At 48.8% G+C, this 19,966-nt stretch overlaps 7 protein-coding genes across 7 annotated transcripts; 3 read left to right on the forward strand and 4 right to left on the reverse strand.

Annotated features, from left to right (window-relative positions):
• Positions 1-147: 147 nt before the first annotated feature.
• DEU56DRAFT_918408 (uncharacterized protein) lies at positions 148-1,327 on the reverse strand (the record flags this gene model as incomplete). The annotated part of the gene is made up of 4 exons (XM_041358115.1): positions 148-277; positions 329-819; positions 961-1,170; positions 1,220-1,327. The coding sequence occupies 4 exons, from the start codon at positions 1,325-1,327 to the stop codon at positions 148-150; spliced, it is 939 nt and encodes a 312-aa protein (XP_041202649.1).
• DEU56DRAFT_835564 (uncharacterized protein) lies at positions 1,280-1,913 on the reverse strand (the record flags this gene model as incomplete). The annotated part of the gene is given in 4 exon segments (XM_041354754.1): positions 1,280-1,309; positions 1,321-1,408; positions 1,457-1,788; positions 1,839-1,913. Coding segments are annotated over 2 exon segments (219 nt in total), but the record flags the coding sequence as incomplete, so codon positions are not given.
• A 2,416-nt stretch (positions 1,914-4,329) lies between these two features.
• On the forward strand, positions 4,330-9,888 carry DEU56DRAFT_918409 (107-domain-containing protein; the record flags this gene model as incomplete). The annotated part of the gene is made up of 14 exons (XM_041358116.1): positions 4,330-4,433; positions 4,491-4,554; positions 5,033-5,151; positions 5,194-5,329; positions 5,379-5,588; positions 5,654-5,792; positions 5,841-5,888; positions 6,037-6,170; positions 7,118-7,136; positions 7,213-7,418; positions 7,469-8,956; positions 9,007-9,088; positions 9,145-9,728; positions 9,784-9,888. The coding sequence occupies 14 exons, from the start codon at positions 4,330-4,332 to the stop codon at positions 9,886-9,888; spliced, it is 3,438 nt and encodes a 1,145-aa protein (XP_041202651.1).
• A 356-nt stretch (positions 9,889-10,244) lies between these two features.
• On the forward strand, positions 10,245-11,610 carry DEU56DRAFT_984457 (TPR-like protein; the record flags this gene model as incomplete). Its single annotated transcript, XM_041359997.1, has 1 exon — positions 10,245-11,610. The coding sequence occupies exon 1, from the start codon at positions 10,447-10,449 to the stop codon at positions 11,608-11,610; it is 1,164 nt and encodes a 387-aa protein (XP_041202652.1). The 5' UTR covers positions 10,245-10,446.
• A 112-nt stretch (positions 11,611-11,722) lies between these two features.
• Positions 11,723-14,142, reverse strand: DEU56DRAFT_115440 (WD40-repeat-containing domain protein). Its single transcript, XM_041344621.1, has 5 exons — positions 12,938-14,142; positions 12,756-12,872; positions 12,617-12,703; positions 12,076-12,561; positions 11,723-12,020 (listed from the first exon to the last, which is right to left on the reverse strand). Exons 1-5 carry the CDS (start codon positions 13,928-13,930, stop codon positions 11,880-11,882), a joined length of 1,824 nt encoding a protein of 607 aa, XP_041202653.1. The 5' UTR covers positions 13,931-14,142; the 3' UTR covers positions 11,723-11,879.
• A 1,313-nt stretch (positions 14,143-15,455) lies between these two features.
• DEU56DRAFT_984459 (uncharacterized protein) lies at positions 15,456-17,377 on the forward strand. The gene is made up of 2 exons (XM_041359998.1): positions 15,456-16,121; positions 16,182-17,377. The coding sequence occupies exons 1-2, from the start codon at positions 15,912-15,914 to the stop codon at positions 17,208-17,210; spliced, it is 1,239 nt and encodes a 412-aa protein (XP_041202654.1). The 5' UTR covers positions 15,456-15,911; the 3' UTR covers positions 17,211-17,377.
• Positions 17,378-17,569: 192 nt separating this feature from the next.
• On the reverse strand, positions 17,570-19,002 carry DEU56DRAFT_115613 (uncharacterized protein). The gene is made up of 6 exons (XM_041344622.1): positions 18,785-19,002; positions 18,473-18,728; positions 18,385-18,421; positions 18,250-18,328; positions 17,879-18,198; positions 17,570-17,807 (listed from the first exon to the last, which is right to left on the reverse strand). The coding sequence occupies exons 1-6, from the start codon at positions 18,864-18,866 to the stop codon at positions 17,598-17,600; spliced, it is 984 nt and encodes a 327-aa protein (XP_041202655.1). The 5' UTR covers positions 18,867-19,002; the 3' UTR covers positions 17,570-17,597.
• Between the last annotated feature and the right edge of the window lie 964 nt (positions 19,003-19,966).

Here is a 19,966-nt window from a genome sequence, read left to right on the forward strand (position 1 = left end):
CATAGAAGGGGACGAGCCACGACCTCGCAGCCCGCCAATAGGCTCATATTTCCAGCAGCATCGCATTAAGATATTGATATTGAACAAAAATCAAGAGAATGCATACAATTACGACAGCATGATCCGATCCACCCACGTCCAAGCCAACTATCGTTGCTCGGCGCACTGCGTTAAGGCTTCCCCAAGCCTCCAGCCAGCAATATGCAAGGAATCATTATACAGCCTGTACCTCGAATCCGCAACAGTGTTGGCAAGCTCCAATGCGCGCTTCAGATTCCTGTCCAAGATGTCTTAAAACTGCGGGCACAACATACAAAGTTACACTTACTCTGGGATATGCTCTCGAGAGGCGTAGAGCATGACATGCAGCCGCAGTATAAGCTCGGGGAGGTATATATCTGCCGAATGCGAGTTAGGTCGCGGGAGTGACGGCCTCCTGTCTCGTCTGGCATATCTGAGCAGTTTCACGACTCTATCGTAAGCCTGGTTAATTAAACAAGCAGCCCTGGTGTTCCGCTTCATTATCGGCACCTCTAGGTTCTGGCACTCCATGACACGGTCAAGACTGTCCTGGATCGTAAAGAACTGCCTGTGGTTAAGGTATTTTGTGGCTCGTTCCTCAGGCTGGTCGATTGAGGGGAGTTCACGCGGAAGCATCTCCACAAGGTTCTTTGCAAGCAAAACCCTCCCGGCACCTGAAACCATACGGAGCCATAATAGTAGATCCTCGACGATAAGCTTACCTAGGAAGTACCGCAAAATGACGGTCGCCCTGTTCCAGCGCAGTATCATGCGTTCCATCCCCGAACGTTGTCCACTCTATGGAACGAAGCAGCAGCAGCTCGACATCTGAGGGAGTGGCCTGCAACGGAATGACAGAAGACTGGTCCGTTCATTTAGGGTCGAATCTGGCAAATAGTGTTCAGTACATGAGTTTCGTGAGATCCGCGTCCCACCAACCTCGAATGCTCTATCAATTGTGAGTTTGGCAGCGACGACCGCCACCTCGTGAACGTCTAGACCATCCTCCCGCGCACAGGTCAATGCTAATCGACGATCATTGACGTCCGCGATAAGTTCGAGCGAAGTCAAGAACATCTCATATCGCTCGACTGCGTTGTCTCCTAGCGGGACAGCATACATTGCAATCAACTCTCTTTGGCCTGCAGCCTGACAAGGAAATTAGTGAGGAACAAAATGACTAAGGACAAACTCTCACCTCCAACACTTGTAGGTAAGCCTCAAGAATGACTTGGGTCGCGAGCAGCGGCACCGGAATGTCGATCATCTGCAAATAAAGGCAGAGGTGTGCGAAGAAATGCGTCATGAAGAAACACGTCATTGTAGGATACCTGCTGCTTTGTTAGAGAATGTCAACGCACTTGTTTCGACTTACTATGATGATTCGGGATCAAAGGTTGCATCCCTGACTTCAGTTGCAAAGGTTTTAAGCTAAGAACTTGTCCGATCGAGGAGATCGATGATCGCCAGCTGAGAGACATGTAATGCGTGGTCTGCGGTAGGACTAATTGACGGTCAGCACATGGAAAATAGACGGATGTATGTAAACAGTACCCGTCCTCCACGTGAATGCTACCTAGTGTTTCCAACGTAGATGTTGCTTCCCTCTCCCACTCTTCTTCCTCAGCTGCATCTCATGTCTGCGGTATGTTCCTCCTCGCATAAGATACTGATTTGCGCCCGCAGGTGGTCTTGCCATATCCGATATGCAGACTTCAGGATACTGAATGTTTGTGGGCAGGGCGCAAGAGCTGCATAGAGAATGCACTCTGGGTCGGGGAGGCGGGACTTCGAGGCACCTTAACAAGATGGTATACAAATGGTTGAGTGGTGCACGCACATTCAGGGCTGCTCTTGCGCATGTTGATGTTCACAATTTTCGACGTGAGTTTCCCTGCCATCCTTCAGCATCACAAAGCCATCGATGCTGTCGTCATCTCGTTGCTCATTTGCTGTTGGGCAGATTAGAGATGCATATACGATACGTGGAGCTTGACTTACCAATGGTTCGTAATTGAAACAGTAGCAGCCCTCCATGGATGATGCTGCTTTTCTGCATGATTTGACTGCCTCATCCAATCTACCAGCACGAACAAATGAGTAGAGCGCGTGAGCTAGGCTTTTCTCAAATCCCTGTAAAGGATTGCGTTTCAATCAGTGCTTCGACAGGCTCACGGCCTCATCAGATGCTGATGATCGACCATCACCTCTGTTCATGGCATCAGGATCTGCATCACCAAAATTCCCCAAGTCTGAAATTACCTTATGCGGACACTTTCCCGCGCCACAATCTTTTACGGGCCAATGACGCAATGATGGTTGATGACAATGGGCTCGCAGGTTCAACGACACTCAGACATACCTCAATACCCTCCTAAACGTGTAAGGCCGCCATCAGTCTGATGCGCCCCTGGTAAGTTCAGATTTCCCCTGATATATTATTACCGTATCAACTGACCAATGTTTCACACGACACAACTTGACAGTTTGTTTATGCCCTTGTGAGCCTCGTAATCTCCTGGACGTATTTTTCCTGTATCTGTTTGCTTCGCAGTTGACTCGACGGTTCCCTCGCAGTTCCCTGCTACAGCGCCCCTGCCTCATTCACATATAAATCCCCACAAGAATGTGAGTGGGACTGCCATCATCAGATATTCGTCTTACATTTTATAGTCTCGACCCACATCAACACCACCCGCCACCCAATCCTGGTGGCCCATTCGGACAGGTCAGACATTGCCGGCTATCATCGATGTTTTTCTCGCATAGGGTAAAGTTGTTCGCGCGGTCACTTTTGCTCACTGCTTTCTAGATCTCACGCATCGATTTACAGCGGAACGCTGCAGCAGATGCCCCCGGGAAAAGACAATGAATGGATTCATGATGAAGACTATGTTTCTTCCCCTCCTTCAACGAGCCCCGATTCACAGGAGCCACCCACAGCAGGGCAGATCGATACTGGAGAGCACGGAAGTGGTCGGTTGTGTTTCTGCTTGTAGACTAGTTTTTCAAACGGTACTATGAGCCCGTCGCGGACGTGTCATGCTGATGTTCATAGATATCCCACGCACAATCCATTTACGAACTTCACAACGGACCTCGGCAGTCGTACGCGCAGCTTGATGGGACGGAACCTGAGTTTGAGATACGGAGAGCGAGGAGGGTGGTGGTTCCAAGGGAGCAGGCGCGATTGATTGTGGTGAGTGTTAAGGATCTTATATTATCGTGGTTTCATGGTGCTTACTGTGATTGTGATGTAGGTGCCATCTAGACAGGCAGCAGGTGATTACAATTGTGTACGCGCGTCTCAGGATAATGGTACTACCCGAGGAGATAACTTGCCTATCAGGGGCCCCAACACAAGGAGTCGACAACCGAAGGGTTCGCTCCAAACGATGCTGGTGCTAGCGCTGGTTTTGTATGCACTATTATGTATCATTAACATTAGCCAATGAATCATGACTTACAATTTCTGTTTCATCACTGCACAGTGTCCGTATCATAGACCATGCATGTGTCCGTCGGTTTGCCCAGAAATTTCTAAGGGTGGTTGGATATCATCTCGTGCAACACTTAATGCGTGATTATGCATGGTCACGTGATCTCACAAATAACACGTCAACAAAGGACTTGCGGGCGATATTCCTGCACTTCTCTATCACCCATCCCTGCATTAAGTACTGTGCATGTCAGCGTATGCACAGATTTTTCTGGCCTTTTTCGCTCCTTCTCGACACGGGTTGATGAATATTCGCGTGCCGACACCCTTTCTGTGCCTTCCTGGTATGTTTCACCTTGTTCCTTTGCTGTGCTTATACTATGCACACCCCCTTCATGCCTATATGCGCCCCTTTTCTGCTGTTATACGTGTTTTTTTACTCATTTGGGCCTCCAGGACCTTTCTAAAGCATCTTTCATGCCCTCCGTGGCACTCTTATTGCGCATATATGCACATAATTTGGGCTTCTCCTGCTGGCCTTCTGTGGCTTATATCCTGTTGTGACACACTAAGCTTCTATGGAGTCACATAGCTAGGTATGTTTTGATACTAGACCTGTCCCACAGAGCCCGGAATCACTCGTTCCCTGGGGAAGACTCTTGTTTCGCATCGTGGATTTGATTGCCCCTGTGGAAGGTGTTCCGGCTGACGAGAAAGACCGGGAGAGATGTGAATGATGGAAGGCCAAGAAGTGGCCTTATGGAATCCTCGTTCGACTAACCCATTGGTCTGTGTTTTCTTCAAGGATTCCGTCCGCGTGTTTCTGAGAGCCTTGTAGCTTCGGAAATCCCTCTCAGCTCCCATTGCCGATGCAGAAGGAGTATGGTGCGTTTGCAGACAATTTCGTGACTGTCTTCGCTCCCGAAATCCTTAAGGTGTACCTCCACCAAGTTGAGCTTTATGTCTCAGGACGGTGCACATAATCTCTCAGTTCCTCGTTCTCGTGTTGAGCTGATGTGTTTCTGTGCAGTATCAAGCCGAAGTCGACATGTATACTTTTGAAGCCCCACGTCGACAGCCTCGTGGCTAAATTGGTAAGTCAAACTCCACGTATCGTATATGTATCTCTAATCTGCCCAACAGCGAATGAGCAACGAGGTGACGACAGCATCGATGGCTTTGGGATGCTAAAGGATGGCAGGGAAACTCACGTCGAAAATTGTGGACATCAACATGCGCAAGAGCAGCCCTGAATGTGCGCGCGCCATTCAACCGTTTGTATACCATCTTGTTAACATGCCTTGAAGTCCCGCCTCCCAGATCCAGAGTGCATTCTCTATGCAGCTCTTGTGCCCTGCCCGCAATCATTCAATGTCCTGAAGTCTGCATGTCGGATATGGGAAGACCATTTGTGGGCGCAAATCAGTATCTTATGCAAGGAGAAACAGACCGCAAACATGAGATGCAGCCGAGGAAGAAGAGTAGGAGAGGGAAGGAACATCTACGTTGGAAACACTAGGTAGCGTTCACGTCTATTTTCCATGTGCTGACCGTCAATTAGTCCTACCGCAGACCACGCATTCCATGTCTCTCAGCTGGCGACCATCGATCATCCTCGATCGGACAAGTTCATTGCTCGAAACCTTTGCAACTGAGCTCAGGGATGCAAACTTTGATCCCGAATCATCATAGTAAGTCGAAAAAAGTGCATTTGACATTCTCTAACAAAGCAGCAGGTATCCTACAATGACACGTTTCTTCATGATGCGTTTCTTCGCCCACCTCTGCCTTTATTTGCAGACGATCGACATTCCAGTCCCGCCGCTCGCGACCCAAGTCATTCTTGAGGCTTACCTACAAGTGTTGGAGGTCAGACTTTGTCCTTAGTTGGTTTGTTCCTCAATAATTTCCTTGCCAGGCTGCAGGCCAACGAGAGTTGATTGCAATGTATGCTGTCCCGCTAGGAGACAACGCAGTCGAGCGATATGCGATGTTCTTGACTTTGCTCGAACTTACAGCGGACGTCAACGATCGTCGATTAGCATTGACTCGTGCGCGAGAGCATGGTCTAGACGTTCACAAGGAGGCGGTCGTCGCTGCCAAACAAACAATTGATAGAGCATTTGAGGTTAGTGGGACGCGCATCTCACGAAACTCATGGACTGAACACTATTTGCCAGCTTCTACCACCAGTCTTTTGTTATTCCGTTGCAGGCCACTCCATCAGATATCGAGCTCCTGCTACTTCGTTCCATAGAGTGGACAACGTTCGAGGATGGAATGCATGATACTGCGCTGGAACAGGTGACCGTCATTTTGCGGTACTTCCTAGGTAAGCTTGTCATCGAGGTTCTACTATCATGGCTCAATATGGTTTCAGGTGCTGGGAGTGTTTTGCTTGCAAAGAACCTTGTGGAGATGCTTCCACGTGAACTCCCCTCAATCTCGCCCCGAAAAACTCAATCCAAGGCCAAGACTGCTAAATCCACTAGCGCACCGAAGAAAGGGAAGGGAAAAAAATGATGTGTTAACGATCTTCCATTTCGTCTCATCGTCGACACTGATTTCTCACTCAGAACGATGTCTGTATGTCTCACTTGCAAGCCGCTGGCCACTTGTCGCACGTTTCGCTCTTGTCGTCGTCCCTATTCTCATTCGCAATTCACATTCAAGCCGCTCTCCGATCATCGCATGTTTCCTTGTTGTCGCTGTCAGTCTCCTTCAGAAGCTTTGGCGCGTGTCTGCCTTTTAGAGAAGCCCTGGTGCACGTTCTGCTCTTAGATGTACTTTTACTGTCTGCGCATACCATGTAATACAATACCGAAATGAAGTGTTCTTATCAGAATTCAATACTAGATCAGAACATATAAGTAGCATTGCCATATCAATGCTTATAAACTCGAAATCTATGCTAAGGTACGAGTTACTTACCCAACCTCCGCCATCTTACCTTCAATTGAGTTTCTCAACCAGATCTTATATGTCGGTTCCCCCGCCTTCCGCGCGCTGATACACCTGGTGCACCTTTTGTGACCTTGCGCATCCTGGTCAGTCATTATCAGCCCTTATCCGAGTTGGGGAATTTCGGTGATGTGGGTCTTTCACCAGACCCTCTCAGATTCCTGAGCCTGTGCGTAGAGCCAGCATAACATTATATTTCGTAAACTTCCAGTATCCTGTGATGGCTTCTGGATGTTGCGGTTGCGGGGCGGTTTCATGAAGCCATTCTCGTACTAAGACGAGTTCTATGAGGAGCACTGACGAATGCTAATGTTGACGTGGATGTGTAGGGATTATTTGCAAGTAATGTGCGGGGATGGACGTGTAGCCCTGGTTCTGTTTTAACTTTTGAGCACAATAAGGTAGGCTTGGCGATATGTAGCAAACTCAGCCATGGCACGAGAATAAGAATGCACATATGATCATTATTCGATGCGCTATGATGTAGGAAATTTGGGTTCTGGGCGAGTCCGAGGAACGTTGAATCTACATCACATAAATTACCGAATCCAGACATCACATGATACAGTCAATTTTGTGACGTACTTTCGCTGAGGTCGCCGGAACCGAAGATTTACTTGCCTCAAACCTGTCATATTCGTCCCAGCGGTGTTCACGAAGACGAGGTTATTCGATTAACTGAAAGATCTCATACAGCCTGCAGCTGAGAGCGCTGGTATGTTGTTGTGTTTTTTCTTCTGTGTTTGTGGTTTGTTCTGAAGTTTTTTGTTTGGACGTTGGGTGGTGGTTAGGTCCGAGCGAGGAGAGTCATGTCCCTACTGTAGATCGCGTTGATCGCGTGTTTAGTGGAGTCGATGTCCCCCCTCCCCCTCCGTCCTCTTCGTCCTCAGAAGATGGTGTTTCTGATCGTGAGGAGGAATTGGAGGCGGTAGACTTTGCTGATATGGGAAAGATGTTTCCTAACCTTGGTACTGCTAAGGCTTCGACCAAGGCTCGAGTCCCACAAGTTGCCTCTTCTTCATCCGAGGTGTTCACTGGGGTATATAGCAAGAGAAAACATTCTGCTGGGACTCCTTCATCCCATCCAGTTCCACAGCACGCAGATATAACGAAAAACCTGTCCTCGTATCCACCGATGCAGTCATCAGCGAAACGACCGCAATTACTGTACACAGCAGCACTGCGCTAGAACACTCGACAGCTGCCCTAGTGATAACTCAAGATGATGATATAGAAATACTCATCGATAAACCAGACCCCATCCCATCCTCCACAACACCAATCTCAAACGAAACCACCGCTTCTCCAGCATGTCTCCCAGAAGGCGACACCCCTACATTCTCATTCTTCGTGGATACAGAACCTACCAAACCATTTGCGCATCGCTCTGCTAGTGATGTCGTGCTTTTCGACCGTACCGCCGCCTGGGGCGGCGCTCCTTTTGGAGCAGAGGACGAGCTTATCGTATATGTTGCACCGCACCCACGATCAGGACGAGCTTCGCTTGTTCCTCCTATTCCCCGAGTACGGCTACCCACAAAGTACATGCTGACAGGAACCAACAATCCGATGCACATCCACCCAGTGCCCGTGGCGCATGAAAGTATAGTTGATAATCAGAGAATACCCGCTGCGAGCGAGGCTCCACAGTTCTCCTCTGTTTCGTTCGATTTCGGTACCCCGACCGCGAAGAAACAGTCTCATCAGATACCTGTCTTCACTCCTGGCGATCACTCAAAAGCGAGGGCGCAAGCTAGGAGACAAGACGCTCGAGTAGCGCGTAACCGTGCCCAGCGTCATGCGATGTTTGGATCTTTCGGCGCGATACTTTCTGAAGCGAGATTGAGGGATGCTGATGAACGGGAACGGAAGGATATCAGGTGGGAGACTAGGCGGAGGGGTGATGATGATATTGATTGGGGTGATGATGATATTGATTGGGGTGATGATGACGAAGATGGAGATGGAAGTGGAGATGGAAGTGGTGTTCCGGAAAACGATGGTGTTGATGAAGTGTCTAATGGATTGGGAGGGATGGATCTGGACCCGGATCTTGAGCCCAGTTTGGAGGCTATGAAAGGCTTCGTTCACAGTATGAGTGCGGAGGGATCGCGGTATCGCACGATGGATGATATCGAGGACGAGCAGCGGATGAGGATCGAGGACGAGGAAGAAGACGATGGAAGCGACTCCCATGGCTCCTATAGCGATACGAGCGATGAAGAAGACAAGGAAGAAAAAGCAGTGTTTGAAGTGGAGGAAGATATGCTTGTTGCAGAATCGGAGGGTGGAAAACCTCATGAACCTTTACCCTCGGGTGATTCTGACGAAGGGGAGGATTCATCAGATGACGATGAGCTCAGCCCGGGAGGTAACTTCAAGGCTAGGCTCCATCGACTCCGCGAGAAATCGCGCTCGACGAAGCCAGCGACAGCTGCACCTGCGGGTGATTCAGAAGGGGATGAGGAGGATGATGCTTCTTTCCCGCGTTGGAATCGAGGTGATTCCGACAATGACTACATCGCAGGAATAGAGGTATCTCTATCTCTCTCCTTCCATTCCACAAGGGTTGACCTCCTGTACAGGAAATGCTCGAAATGCACAGCGGTATAGTTGGCAGTAAAGACCGCAAAATGCGCAAGAAACTGTTCCGTGCAATCCTCAATGGTCAATTTGACCACGTCGACGACTACGAGGAATTGGACGGATCCTTCAGCTTTCAGCCAGCCAGCGGGTGCTCTTGTCATATCGTGTCTATCAGTCATCTAATCTGTTTTCAGAGCGCAAGAAAGAGAATATGAAAGAGCTACCTGCCGATCTCCAAGAGATATGGAAGAAAGATCGAGCCAAGAAAGCTGAACTCACACGAGCTCGCGAACAGGCTCGTCTTACCGACGCCGTAGATCCCATTTCCCCGAAGAAAGGTGGGAAGAAGGGGCGCAAGGCGATGCGGGCAGCTGCAAAGATGGATCCGAGCGAGCTTGCTGAAATTCAGAATGCCATCATCGATATGGTGTCACTGGAGAAGCAGATTCGCCGCTTCATCAGTGATGAGGGCGGAAAGAACAACATGGTACTTCCTCCGATGAACAAGGCGTCGAGGAAGGAAGTTCACGAGCTTGCTAACTCGTTTAACCTCAAGAGTCAGAGTAAAGGCAAGGAAGATTGGAGATATATCACTCTCATCAAGTCCACGAAGACCCGTGCTGTTGATGAACATAAAGTCAAGAATGTCATGAAGAGACACGGAGGCAGATTTGATAATGATAAGATGCCTCGACACAAAGATGGAGATGAAGTTGGCAAGGTACGGGGTTCCTCCATTTTGAATGAAACACAGCTCTTACATTTTCCGTTCGTAGGCTGCTCCAAAGATCGGGGAAACGAATGTTGGGTTCAAGGATGCTTGCTTCGATGGGGTGGGCAGAAAGAGACAGAATTGGTGGCAATGCGTCCAATGGGATTGATGCGCCTTTGACAGCCATCATCACGAACACGAAGCTGGGTCTGGGCGCGACTCGATAGTCACATCTTCAGAGCTAAATCTAATACCTTCCATGAACCCATATTGGCCTGAGCCCTGATGAAGCACAGCAAGTCCGCCGTGCTTATGGATAGCACAATCTGGATGTCATCTAACTACTGGACATAGATCATGATCAAGTATAGACGGGCATATTTCGTTGTCGTCACCAAGCTTCCTACCATATTCTGCTCATTGTTAGCGTTGTCCTGTATAGTTCACACGGCTATAATTTCAAGGACTCGTATGTCTCAGGCCCCAGGCTCTCAGTGCTACTAGTTCTTACTACACAAGTTCAGGCTCACCATACCATTTCTTCTCCGGGTGTCAGTACTTCAGTGCTCGAATTTCTATGTGCATGCGTATTGCCATTCAAACATATCCATCTTGATTTTGTAATCATGAAAGGCACAGTGTCGTCTTCGCCCAATTGCGCTCTTCGGCTTCATCCTCCCAGTGTTCTTGACCAGTGACAGTCCACGTGTAACTTGATTATAACAGGATGGCAGACTTGGTGCAAGAGCGTCGAGAGGCCTTGCAAAGCTGTCCCCTTGGTCATTCTGATCGACCAGCGTGTCTCTACAATCTTGCCATCAGCCTTCGAAACAGATTCGAGCATCAGGGCATCCCGTCTGACCTTGATGAGGCCATTGAGCTCTATCGGGCTGCACTACTCCTTATTCCCCCCGGTCATCTTTATCAATCGAGGACTATCAATAATCTTGCCACCAGCCTTCATGAAAGATTCAAGCAGCGGGGCGTCCCGTCTGACCTTGATGAGGCCATCGAGCTCCATCGGGCTGCACTACTCCTTTGTCCCCCCGGTCATTCTGATCGATCAGCATCTCTCAACAATCTTGCTAGCAGCCTTCAGAACAGATTCGAGCAGCGGGGCGTCCCGTCTGACCTCGATGAGGCCATCGAGCTCCGTCGGGCTGCACTACTCCTTTGTCCCCCCGGTCATTCTGATCGATCAGTGTCTCTCAACAATCTTGCCAGCAGCCTTCGAAGCAGATTCAAGCATCGGGGCATCCCGTCTGACCTCGATGAGGCCATCGAGCTCCATCAGGCTGCACTACTCCTTTGTCCCCCCGGTCATTCTCATCGATCAGCGACTCTCGACAATCTTGCCAACAGCCTTCATCAGAGGATCAATCTCAATCAGCGGGGTGTCCCGTCTGACCTTGATGAGGTCATGGAGCTCCGTCGAGCTGCACTACTCCTTCGTCCCCCCGGTCATTCCGATCGATCAAAGTCTCTCAACAATCTTGCCAAAAGCCTTCATGAGAGATTCAAGCAGGGGGGTGTCCCGTCTGACCTTGATGAGGCCATCGAGCTCCATCGGGCTGCACTACTCCTTCGCCCCCCCGGTCATTCTGATCGACCATCGTCTCTCAACAATCTTGCCAGCAGCATTTATGACAGATTCAAGCAGCGGGGCGTCCAGTCAGACCTTGATGAGGCCATCGAGCTCTATCAGGCTGCACTACCCCTTTGTCCCCCCGGTCATTCTGATCGATCAGCGACTCTCGTCAATCTTGCCATCAGCCTTCAAAACAGATTCAAGCAGCGGGGCGTCCCGTCTGACCTTGATGAGGCCAACGAGCTCCGTCGATCTCTAAGTCCCCAAGTGTTCGCATCAATGAAACAAGACGGAAAAAGCTAGCATTGTATTGGTAGGCTTGGCGATGTGTGGAGGTGCAAACTCAGCCATGGCACAAGAATCAGATTGATCATTATTCAATGCGCTATGATGCATGCGGTTTCAGAAGTTCTAGGCTACATACAGGTTTACATAGTGGATCTGTACAGAAATATGTGCTGGATTTGAGCACAACGAGACAAAATATGAAATACATATTTTGATGAAGTAGTCGGTAAGCTATGTACGAGACAAAAAAACTAGAATGTCTAGACGATTCAGAAGATAGTTAGCTATGTGCTACAATGAGTCTCGTCGGTACCAGGAGAGACGCAACAAAGAAACAACACTACACGAACCCATCGTGTGGGGTTCTTGATGCGTTTCGCCTTATCACTAGCTGTTTCCTGCGGCGGCGGAGAAACATACAATGCCTTCAAAGTAATCATTAGACCTCAGAGATCGGAAACACATCCAAGAAAGACATACTTGTTTGTCGCGTTGCGCGACAACTTCGACAACCCGAGGACTGCAATGAAAAGAGGTAATTTGCCTTGACCATTGCTGAAGTTCGGTTGCTTCATTGGTGTTGGGTGGTGAGCGGAAGAGGGAGGACAGGCGACCAATAAATACACCTGGACGTGACCCCGGGGGCGTTGGGGATTGCTGAGGTTCAGTTGCCTCGTCAGTGTGGAGTCGAGAATGGGGTAAGAGTAAGGACAGGTGACCGAGGAGCATTTGTGGACTTAATCGCGCAAGAATTGGGGGTTGCGGAAGTTCGGATATTTCATCAGTGTTCGGCGGAGAGCGAAGGAGCGAGGACAGGCGATTTAGGAGTGACTCCAAAGACACTGGAGGTTTATGAGTTTCAATCGCTTCATTTGGTCGAGAGCGACGAAGGAACGAGGAAAGGCGACCACGGAGTGCAAAAAAATTAGGACGAGCATCAGCTGTTGCGGCGGACTGAAACTTAGTCTGACAATACAGAGATCAGGATAAGAACTTATTAATAGAAACGGTGATGACTCACATGAGCATCGGCTTTCCTGTCGTCAAAAAAACCTGGTGGGAGTTGATTAACATCCCCGAGCGGGTCAGGACATCCCGTAGCATCAGCCTGGAATGTCGATGAGATTATCACTGATGAGGTTGACAAGTACATCACGTACCTCCAAAAATGACTTAACTTCTAAGTCCTGCGACGACTCGGAGGGGGAAATGTCCTCTGTGTTTGAAGAGCCATGAGATAACTCGTGCACCTTCTGCTTGAGTTCAATTTTTGGTGCCTGATTGACAGAAAACAATGTCAAGATTATGTGATCCAGACAGTAGATGATAAGTTGACACTCACATCAAGTATGGGTAAGAGGTTTTCTAGGCCACTTGCTTTGAGGATGGCGTGAATGTTCCACACGTACGTGTTTTCATCCGCACAACCTGTGGATAGCAGCTTTCCATCAGCAGACAAGGCTGCATTGGTGACAGAATGCTCGTGCTGGAGGGGTGGACCGACTAGGAACTTTGTATCGAGATTCCACAGACGCACAGTCTGATCCTCTGATGTGCCCACAAGGAAACGGTCATTTGGTGACAATGCGAGGCCATAGACAGGGCTTCGGTGACCTTTAAGAACGGCGGTCTGCAGCCATGTGGCAGTGTTTAAATTGAATATCGTAATCGACCCACCCGAGGATCCGGAGATAAGTTTCTTTCCATCCGACGTCCAGGCCAGGCTCCGGACGACTCCAGCGGGTCCGACTGTCGACTCGGTGCTAAAAGTACTAGCCCTGAAAATCGAGAGTCGCTTGCCTGTCTTGGCGTCCCAGATGCTAACATTGAAACCCCCAGTCGCGATTTTTGTTGCGTCAGGCGAGTAGCTCACCGCATGCACCGACTCGTACCCCGTCTTGATTGGTTTCAGATCCAGGACCGGTGCAGCGCTGTTGACATTCCATATTTTTGCTGTTCCGCCGTTTCCTCCGCTTACTACTCGTTCACCATCCGGACTCCAACACACGCACCGCACAAATGAAGTGTGTCCTCTCCATCTGGCGGTGACCTTTCCCGTCTTAACGTCCCACAACCTCATTGTCCCATCAATGCTTCCGCTTACCATCATGTCGCCCTTCGGAGATAATGCTATGGTCTTCAATCCCACGTTATCCCCCTCATCTTTCCAGTCGTCGCCTATCTGAGCGCCGCTTTCTAGGTCCCACAGTTTAGGTGGACCGTTATACGAACACGTGATGATTCGCTGCCCTCCAGGCAGCGGGTGCACAACACCTTCTACGAAGCCGGTATGCCAGTGGCCTCGCATGGTCCTGTATGGTGTTATCGCTGGCATTTCAGCGGTGGAGAAGATGGGATGATCGGTGCTTAGGGATTTCTGCTGCTAAGGAAGACGGTAAACTAGGTGTGCGGGAGCAGCTCGACGCTGGATCTTCTTTGAATAGTTGCTGGAAAGTTAAAAAGCCTATCTGTTTTCACATCAACTTCTATCAATAGAAGCACACGAGAAATTGCTCACAAGAGAGCTCTTTGATCCTGACGCTTTCGGGACGGCGTATGAAGGGAAAGCTCGCTCCTCCGTTCGTCTCTTCGCAGAAGATCTCTACGAAATCCTGGAAGGGCTCTCAATCATACAAGATGCTGGTCGAAGTGTTCCTATCTTTTTTCTCACCGCGGCTACTGATGCTAGACAAGCGCCCACAGTATTACTCGCGGCAGTTACCAGTCTGATCAACTCGTCCAGATAAGCTCCACTGACGAATGAGAGTCGGGTGGGGGTTTGGTTTGGAGTTGAGGAAGCTGGGTTTTCGATCAAGTCGTCTTCTACGGTGCGACATGCTGTGGTGGCGCTTGCTGCACAGGTTAATAATGCTGTGCGAAGAAGCGCCCAGGGTTTATGTTATCCTGTGTTATATTCACACCTTCACAGTGCTGTGCAGACGAAGCGCTCAGTATACGACTGGTGCCATGTGCATCTTCATGCACCTTATGACAGTCTTCACGTACGGTACGAGCCATCTCCGTTTTATCTCATTAAAACCTGTCTATTTGAAGGGCCCAACTCGCAATCACGGTATGGTGCTGCAACTTGCTCTGTGTTGAACTTACTTCACGATGTCCCCGGTTGCTATCGTTCTGTAGTCACGCACCAACCTCCATTGTTCGAAGTCATAGTGTGGACGATGCTGGTGAATAATGGCACCAGCTACAAGAGGACCTCACGATGCGCAGGTCCTAGCTGACAGCGTCTGCTGGGGCGAAACAACACACTAGGCCAGTCTAACCACTATATTTCTTCTTCTTCTGCGCGTCCGTGTCGCACACTACACATATAGCGATTCCAATTATGGGAAACTCGCCCTCTTGAGTGAGTTCGAATCATGCCGAGAAAAACGAGTACAAATACTCGAGTTGAGTACTCGGTACGCAATCATGATCATGCACAGCCTTGCATCCAACGTAGTACTACTCATCATGTGCTTCTAGACTTTGATTCTGAACAGCAACAGAAGGCTCTTTTTGCAAACAATGATTGTGATGGGCCTTGACAGTCTTCAATGTTTGTGGCATATATATTGTATCGCCACATCATGTCGACAGCACAAGTTCATCGCTGATTCGATGTTCCGATGCATGCTGCATAGCTATCAGCTTGAGTTACTGTATGATGTACACAATTTTGTCGAGTAGATTTACTTGGCTACCCTCTACATGGAAAAGTACAACAATGTCCCAAGAGCGCATGGTCAATGCTTGCTTAAAATACGTGGACCTTAGAGGTGATGAGAGGAGCGCTTATTATGTAATAAACCCGCATACGTCCAAATCAGCTCATCGGTTACCACCACAGTGGTCAACGTCTTTCTTGTAATCCTGAGGTCTTCTTATAAACATCGTTCTCTTCAGCTGCAATCTGTGACAATGGTCTGACCAGTACTGTGTTTGGATAAAGAGCCAATCGTCATGAAATAGACCTCTTTGGCTGCCGTTCCGAGGACAACCAAAGCGCTCAGCGAACAAAGTGCTCAGAATCTGGTACCCGCCGGCCCTTTACTCCTACAGTCACTGCGAGAAGATATCGCTGTAGTGACGAGTGGTGAAAATGGCCTCAGCGCCATTGGAACAATGTCTTGGTTCTGCAGAGTGTTGCTGTCCACAAGGGAGCAGCCGCTTGAACCAATAACGCCTGACCTCCACGAGTGGACACACCCACACGAACAAAGCACCAGAAGACCTGTTTACCTGTGGATTCTTGTAAGATTGGCTTTATAAAAAGGATTGTTCAAATGGTCGAGCACCACTGACATCTTCTAATCATGCATCGCGCTCTTTTAGTCGACGATATCATTCATACCATTCTCCAAAATTTAAAGTCCTCCCGGATGGACTTGAGAAACGTGGCCCTGACTTGCTCCACACTCTCAGCTCACGCTCTTGATATGCTGTGGTCTGAACAGTCAAGTTTGGCACCCCTTATCATGTGCCTCCCTCAAGACACATTGGAGGTCGCAAGCGATTACACTATTGTGAGTCATGTATGCCATTTGAGTCTTGAGAGGATGATTCTCACCGTGCTCCATTTGCAGAATTTGACCCGCGAGCCGACTCCCATGGAGTGGGAGCGTGTCAGAATCTATGCGTCAAGGATACGCAGGCTTCTTTACGACATCGGCGACACCCCTTGCATGCAAACCCCGAAGCCATGTACCAGCCTTGTCTTACAGAGACTTTTCGCGCGGTTCCCTCCCCCGTTGTTATTCCCCAACCTGTGCGCGTTGGATTTCAACGCAGTGTTTGATCAGCCGGAGTTTCGTTCAAACTTGTTGCTACTGCGCCAGTTCTTTTCGCCAGGATTAGAAGTGCTCTGGTTCGACGTACCGACGCGGGGCGTCCTGACGCACGATGTCGAGCAATTAGTTAGTGCTCTCTCCGTTGAGGCATCCGGCCTGCAACATCTTTCAATATCGTCGGCCCAAGGTATCTCGCCTATTGCAGTACCTCCGAGTCTCGGAAAGCTGCCAAAGCTAATTCAACTGGAGATGAACGGAATCAACGTAGCCCTGACGAGGCAGAGCATTACCAATATCCAGCAATCTCGGTGTCTTCAAATCCTAAAACTTACTTTGCGCGGAACGTCCACCAATGTGGAAAACATGCCATCGGATAATATGCCACTCGAACTGAGCACTCTCAAACACCTCTCTCTCTTTGGCGATTGCTTGCCACAGTTCACGTACTTCCTTCGTCAAGTTACCACCCCGCAATTATCATCCATCCATATCAATTACTGGACACCTGCTTCCCAGACAGCAATCGCGGCGTTCATGAAGTCTTTATGCAAGTCTTGCCAAACTTCGGCATGTCTGGAAGAGATCTGTGTGGTCGGCGAATTGCGTCAGGATCCGGAGCCTGACGATTTCAGCCCACTCCCCTCCCATATTTTCCGGCCTTTGCTCGAATTCCAAAAGCTGTCGACATTGAGATTCATCGGTGTTGGCCAGTACTACTACTTCGACGATGCGTTCATCGCCGATGCTGAAGCAGCCTGGCCAGCTATTCGTGAATTGCAGTTTTCCTCACACCTCAAAAAGATTTGGCACCACCTGGATGATTAATGTATCGCTATTATAGACTATAGGTTCCCTACTACATTTGTTAGCCGTAGCCGTGTATCATAGTACTCTGTGTTCCCCTACTATACTACCTTCTGTTGACGAGATCGTGAGATCCATATGTGATCATCAGTGACGCCAACTCTGGACACATCGAGATCGCACGGTCAACTCGGAGCCCATCTAGTATGATCATTTAGCTAAGAATGGACACGCTGGATGTGTTGTGCCTAGTACATAGAGTACACCCAACTGTGCTACCGCATATAATCATGAAGTAACGATTGAGCTGAAACTAAGACAATGTCCGTGAAATTATAACTTGAAAGAGGCTGCAGCGCAGACGAACAAGACAATTTCAATAAAATAAATCAACCACGCCATACATATTTATGCTTCCGCCCACTTGGCCGAAACGGAATATGACTCAACACTGTCATGCCCCGGCCTAGCTGCTCTTGCAACGTTGGTTTCTTCTGCTGCGACCGATACATTTGTGAATGCTAGGGTCGTAGGAACTGGACTAAATGGGGTTGACCATTCATGCGTAACTGCCCTCCCCCGTGCCACACGTATGATGATGAATAATTGTGTAATTCCCTGTTTGTTGAAATAAAGAAACCAACATCAGAGACGCAGTATATAACTCGGGCTTCTTTCTGCCCGCATACCTGAATTTGATTGATAGACAGGAAGCATAGAGTGGAGAGAGCGTTTGAATGCACAGCAAATGCAACTATGAAGATCAGGATGAAGACACTGAATGCCATGGCAGACTCGACGACCATGAGGATGATGGTATCATGGGTCCCAGAATCATATTCTGCCAATGCCTGCTTCATCTGGCTTCGTATGCCGAGCAAACGTTTCGTCACGAGAATGGTATAAAGTACAGTGTGCGCCACTTGGAAAGTGAGGTATGCAAGTGCGGCGCTGATAGTGTAGAATGGCGCCCCGGTACCCGCCTGGACCAAGACGACAATAGCTGATCCTGCTCAAGATGTCAACGACTGCTACCGCTTTGTAAATGATGTAACTGCACCAATCATGCCAATATAGAGGGCGACCATGGGGATCATCACTTGTCTCGCCCAATTCCATATCACAAAACATCGGTAAAGCTGAGTATTTTATTTCAAGCATCAGGCTTGCACGTATGGCAAACAATACGGCTCACAAGTAGGGTTTGCATCAACCACTCCGTAACGTAACCACTAGATGAGATCATCAACACTGCCTTCAGATTGATAGGCAAATGCACATACCAACATATCGCCAGAAAATTGATACGGTACTGCATTACGTTCTCGATCAGCGCGACAGGACCACCAGGCGCATCACGAAGGTCTATCCAAATCATCTCCGTATATTTTGCGTTGCAAGCAAAGCTTATCGTCCCCAATGCAAACGTGATGAGTGTGTAACAAAGAAGGGTGCGACGATTATTTGCAATTTTCTGCCCATGTCGGGGACGTTGGATGAGAGCAGTCACGGCTTGTACTGTAAGCAGAAGGTATACCCCTATTTGTGGTTCGTAGGTCAACTACCGAACCATCGTGAGTGGACCGAAAACGCACCGTAGGATATAGCTCCCATCATCATTCCAACGAGACGAGACCGTTCAAGCGACAAATTTGTCTGTGGAGTATAGGATGACATGGCCCAGGATTTGGGAAGATAAGGAGATTGTCAGGAAAAGGGGTACTAATATATGGCACTGGCAAGCGGTGAGAATAACCAGCAGGGTGGTTTAAAGACTGCTAGAGAAGAAGCACATATATAGAGACTCGCATTGATAGAGTTTTCACCTGAGAGAAAGAATGCATCGACTGGTAATATACTGCGACACCGGTAAGTCGAGACCCTTTTACGTGAAGTGACCAAGAAGAGGGTTGATATATTAATACAGTCATCCACCTGAGTTCAGCGCCCATGAAGACTTTGACGTGGGAATGGACTGACCTCAAAAACTCTCAGACATCTTCATTTGTCAATATTCATCGTTCGAGGTTTGCTGAATTATGGATTAGCTGCTCGTCACGCTGAACACTGACGACGTCTGCATGCATACCGTTCATTAGATTCTTCTGGCGCCCGTTTCAGGCTTGCCCCATGCATATTACAGTATTCATCCAAATGAGCAAATGCTCACCCAGTGACATCCACCCTAGTAGGCGTGCCTTAACAGGAACGAATGACTTGATCTTGATCGAGCTTGATCTACTTGTCTGCTTTGTCAGAGGGAAAATGATGTGGAGGAGCAAATGAAATGTACTTGGTCGTTTAATATTGCTTCATGTTACTTACTGGTCCCCAAGAGATGACAAGTTCAAGTTGGGCCTTTTAATTAAGAAAGTTAGGATCATACAGATGCACGATCCACCAGGTAAATGTGACTGCTTGCTGACATCATTATCATTATCACCGAATAGAAATCAAGTGGCATGCCAGGCAGTTGGTTTGCTCCCAGAATTGTGCAGAAGGTCCTGGCGGAACGCCGCAGAACGTCAGGGAGTGAAGTTGATACTGACATAATACCCGAGGCAGTGGTACGACATGGCCGTTCGAGAAGATCCCGTGATGCTGGGGTCGACAAGAGGTGCGAGTTCATTTTCGTTGTGGCTGAAGACACGTACGTGAAGTGTCAGATAGTCGGTCGTAGAACGAGAAGATGGCGCTATAGTATCCAGAAAGTCAGATCTTGTTCAACAACTTGAAGATGGACGATGACTCTGACATTGTAAGCCAGAGCAAACTAG

This window comes from Suillus clintonianus (assembly GCF_016758775.1).
Source record: "Suillus clintonianus strain FC179 chromosome Unknown DEU56scaffold_132, whole genome shotgun sequence".
NCBI lineage: Eukaryota > Fungi > Basidiomycota > Agaricomycetes > Boletales > Suillaceae > Suillus > Suillus clintonianus.